This window comes from Thermobia domestica, chromosome 3 (genome assembly GCF_964235325.1).
Source record: "Thermobia domestica chromosome 3, izTheDome1.hap1.1, whole genome shotgun sequence".
In the NCBI taxonomy this organism is placed as follows: Eukaryota; Metazoa; Arthropoda; class Insecta; order Zygentoma; family Lepismatidae; genus Thermobia; species Thermobia domestica.
The window spans coordinates 116,824,701-116,828,539 of record NC_137456.1 but is presented as its reverse complement, the minus strand read 5'-3'; the positions used below and the strand labels follow the sequence as shown (position 1 = coordinate 116,828,539).

The following is a 3,839-nucleotide window of genomic DNA, read 5'->3' as shown; positions in this document are numbered from 1 at the left end:
ACCCTTTACCTGGAAAGTAAGCAGAAATACCCCATGCTGATCCGAAATAAAATGATCATTACTTTGGTCGCTCAGAATTGAACAAGAACTTCCTTTGGTGGTGGAGCGTCAGCACACTGTCATTGGTTTGACTAGGTTTTCCCTTGTTTTCTTCACTCTCACTAGGCGAAGGCAGGAATGATACCTTCTATAAGGCCAGGGCCAGTTGCTTCCTAAATCCTAGACCCACCTAAAAGACCGATGTGACCCCGGAATTGGAGGTCCGAACCCTTCCTTGAGACATTCGGTTGCATAAATTCATAAAGAAAGAAAGAAAAAAAAGAAATAGCAATCGAATACATCGCTTTAGTAGCACAAAACAAAATTACTACAATTGCCGTACCAATTGAAATAATGACAGCCTAATGTCATAAGCTTTCTATAAAGGTAAAATGTAAACCTTGGAGAGTTACAACAAAATAACACATTTAGCACTGCAATACCAACAAATGTTTGTGAAAAATAGAAACAGAGCTTGGCATGCTGGCAAAACAAGTCCGCCTCCAGGAAAACAAAGTACCCGTTCATTGCTCGAATGTTGGCCATACAGATGCTCGGCCTTGGGTATGAAATTCCTCATAGTTCGTGTTTTCTCTTGACCCCACACCATTTTCGTTTCACCTCTTCCCAACCATGCAATCATTTCCTAGTGACAAATACTTCTGCGATGGTGCCACACTGCTTTCAGAGGTGCACTAATGGATTTTGGACCACTAAACCTTACTTCATGTTCGGACCTACAACATAGTAATGGTGCAGAGTTTCAAGCTGTACATTTCATTATATTATCTAAATAGGTTTGCAAGATTACACAAGTAAAATTTCATCATTCTACGATATGTGAAAATGGGTCAGGATGAAACTTTCTCGCTCACCTCTCGTTAGCCGGCAAATTTCAAAAAGAAAAAAAGAAAGAAAGAAAAAAGAAAAATCACAAATATGCAAATTACTCAGAAACTATTGATTTGCGACCCCCGGTTCATATAGATGAAAATGTTCCAAAGTACTTGTAGAATATCCCCTTCGAAGGAATGCATCGAATTACCAGTCACTCTGTATAGAGTTCACTATTGACATCCTGGTAGCATTTAGGGAATGCTTGAAAATGAAATTTTCCATGTCCTCTTTCAGCTATGTCTGCAGCACATGAAGGTAGGAATGTCCGTTTATATAAGGCCATAGACATTTCTACAGATGACTGCACAAAACATGTTCGCCTTGGGCGAATCACGGGTATATTCTTCATAACCATAAGGATTCACCATAACTATATGTATCCCTTCACACTAAATCCTGTGAGCAGCTCACGTGAGCTGCAGCTGCTAGCTTTACATTGTCTTAAATGTACGCCTTCACACGCGTGCTTCGGTTCAAGTGAGCCGCGGCTCTGAGCTACTATGAAGATCATCCCACTAGTAGCTGCCTTGAGCGGGCTGCTGGCGTGGAAGAAAATAACACACTGTCTTATGAGAGCCTTTCACACGTGAGCGGTTTACAAGATCTAGTGCGAAGGCGCACTACATATATTTGATATTGAACATATTCTCATTTTGATGTTACTCTGATGAAATGCACATTTTATACTGCTATACAGGTCGTTAAACAAAGAAATAGACATTCTGAAGTAATTGAAAAATTTTCTTTCATCTTTTCTCAGTTTACGAAACAGACTGATACAAGGATAACCTGTATTTACGTTGTTCATTTCATTTAATATGTAGAGCAAAAGTGCTTTAAAGTATGTACTCGCCAGGGCCGTAACTTGTGGGGGGCAGGGGGTAATTACCCTCAAGGAGCTCCCCGCCGTTCGAGGGAGGACATTTTAAGACAAAAGTTTCTTACTCCATATACGATACGAAACATAAAATTATAAATGAAGCATCGAACAGGTTCACTACATTACATAAACAGCACACAAAAGGTAAATAAAACAAAAATGGGTCGTAGGCCCATTTCAGTACAAAATGTTTACTATTAGGTTCCCTAGAACTAATATTTATTCGTATGGCTTTGAAATTTGTCAATATTGTTCCCTTAATTAATTTGTCATATATGGAACGGGCCGAGGGGCGTAACTAACTGCACCGCAGACTTTGCAATGCGGGAGGGCCCTCAGGCTCCGGGAGTCCCATAAAGAGTAAGAGAAAGATGGAAAGAGAGGCTCAAGAATTAGATATACAACTTCCTAGGAGCCCAAATACGCGGATCCCCCCCCCTAGAAAAATCTAAGTTACCGCGCTGGCACTCGCTATACGATAGAAAAAGAAGACAAAATAATATAGTGCGATCAATAGTCTTAGTTGGAAGATGTTATATTGTCAGTCGATAGATATCAATGTTTGTTGGTCCGTTGTTAAGGACAATAGTACGGTTACTATGATAACGGTTCCGTTACCAGACTTGTTTATCTATGCTTGTTAAAAATATAATGCAAGAGGACGCCATGCTATTATGCAGAAGTGTACTGAATCGTTGTGAAACAAATAATAAGTATTCCGAAATATAGTGCATTTAAATGATTGCAAATAATGTGTAATCAATATATACAAGGGTGAATCAAAAAGTAAGGTGAATTGTTGATTTACAGAAAAGCGTACAGAGATACGTCGATGAAGCTTTACTATGTTTGAAGCATGGTATCACACTATTATTCGAAGAAGGAACCGTAGTTGTCTAAACATTTATTCCAACGTGGCACTAAATCATCCATGCCCTGTTCAAAGAAATGTGGTTCCAGATTTCCTAATCAGGTACGTGTAGCCTGTTGTGCCTCTGTCAGTGTCTAGAAACGCTGCCCACGGAGATGTTGCTTCAGGGGGCCGAACAAATGGTAATCCGACGGGGCTAAATCAGGGCTATACGGAGGGTGATCGAGAATTTCCCACTTGAACCCGCGGAGGTGAGGGAGGTCCGTTCGGCTGTATATGGACGTGCGTTATCATGCAGTAACAACACGCCCTCTCGGAATGCCCCCCGCCGTTTCTGCCGTATGGCTGCTTTCAGCCTGTCCAGGGTTTGACAGTAGGTGTCTGCATTAATGGTCGTACCCTTTTCCAGAAATTCAACATGAATAACACCGAGACGGTCCCAAAAGACAGTAGCCATTGTTTTCTGGACAGATGCTATTGTCTTGCATTTCTTGGCCTGTGGTGACGATGGATGTTTCCATGTCATGCTCTGACGTTTGGATTCAGGTGTCCATAGAGGTATCGGAGTTTCATCGCCCGTTATGATGCGAGGAAGGAATGAATTTCTTTCGTCGGCATAACGTGTGAGGTGGCTCAGGGAAATGCCCATTTGCTGGGTTTTGTGTTCGTTACTCAGAAGCTTGGGTACCCAGCGCACACACACTTTTGTGAAGCCCAGTTGGTCATGGACGATACCGCTTACGGAACCATAAGAGATATTCAATTCATTGGCAATGTCCTGCAACGGCACTCTTCTGTCTTCACGAATCATGGCATCGACGACAGCCACATTCGTGCCGGTGATGGACGTTGATGGTCTGCCACTTCTGCCATCATCTGTGACAGTACTCCTACCACTTGCAAATGCGTTACACCACACGTACACTTGTTTCAGCGACATAACACTATCTCCGTAGACCTACACCAATTCTCGATGAATATCACATGGTTTTGTTCCCTTGGCCCAGAAAAAACGAATGAAACCGCGCACTTCCTCCTTGGTGTAATGTTCCAGTCGTTGCGCCATCTTTGAGTTGCTCTCAGCACCAGACGGGTGGACATAGAATGTTGTACAAGCCGTCACACTTCTATTACCAGATTACCTGTAACATG

General features: G+C 42.1%; 1 protein-coding gene across 1 annotated transcript; it reads right to left on the bottom strand.

Annotated features, from left to right (window-relative positions):
* Window positions 1-2,883: 2,883 nt before the first annotated feature.
* LOC145681926 (histone-lysine N-methyltransferase SETMAR-like) lies at window positions 2,884-3,627 on the bottom strand. Its single transcript, XM_081753527.1, has one exon. It carries the CDS (start codon window positions 3,625-3,627, stop codon window positions 2,884-2,886), a length of 744 nt encoding a protein of 247 aa, XP_081609653.1.
* Between the last annotated feature and the right edge of the window lie 212 nt (window positions 3,628-3,839).

Coding starts and splice junctions, on each gene's coding strand:
- LOC145681926 (XM_081753527.1), bottom strand. CDS start 3,627: ATGTCGCTGAAACAAGTGTACGTGTGGTGTAACGCATTTGCAAGTGGT.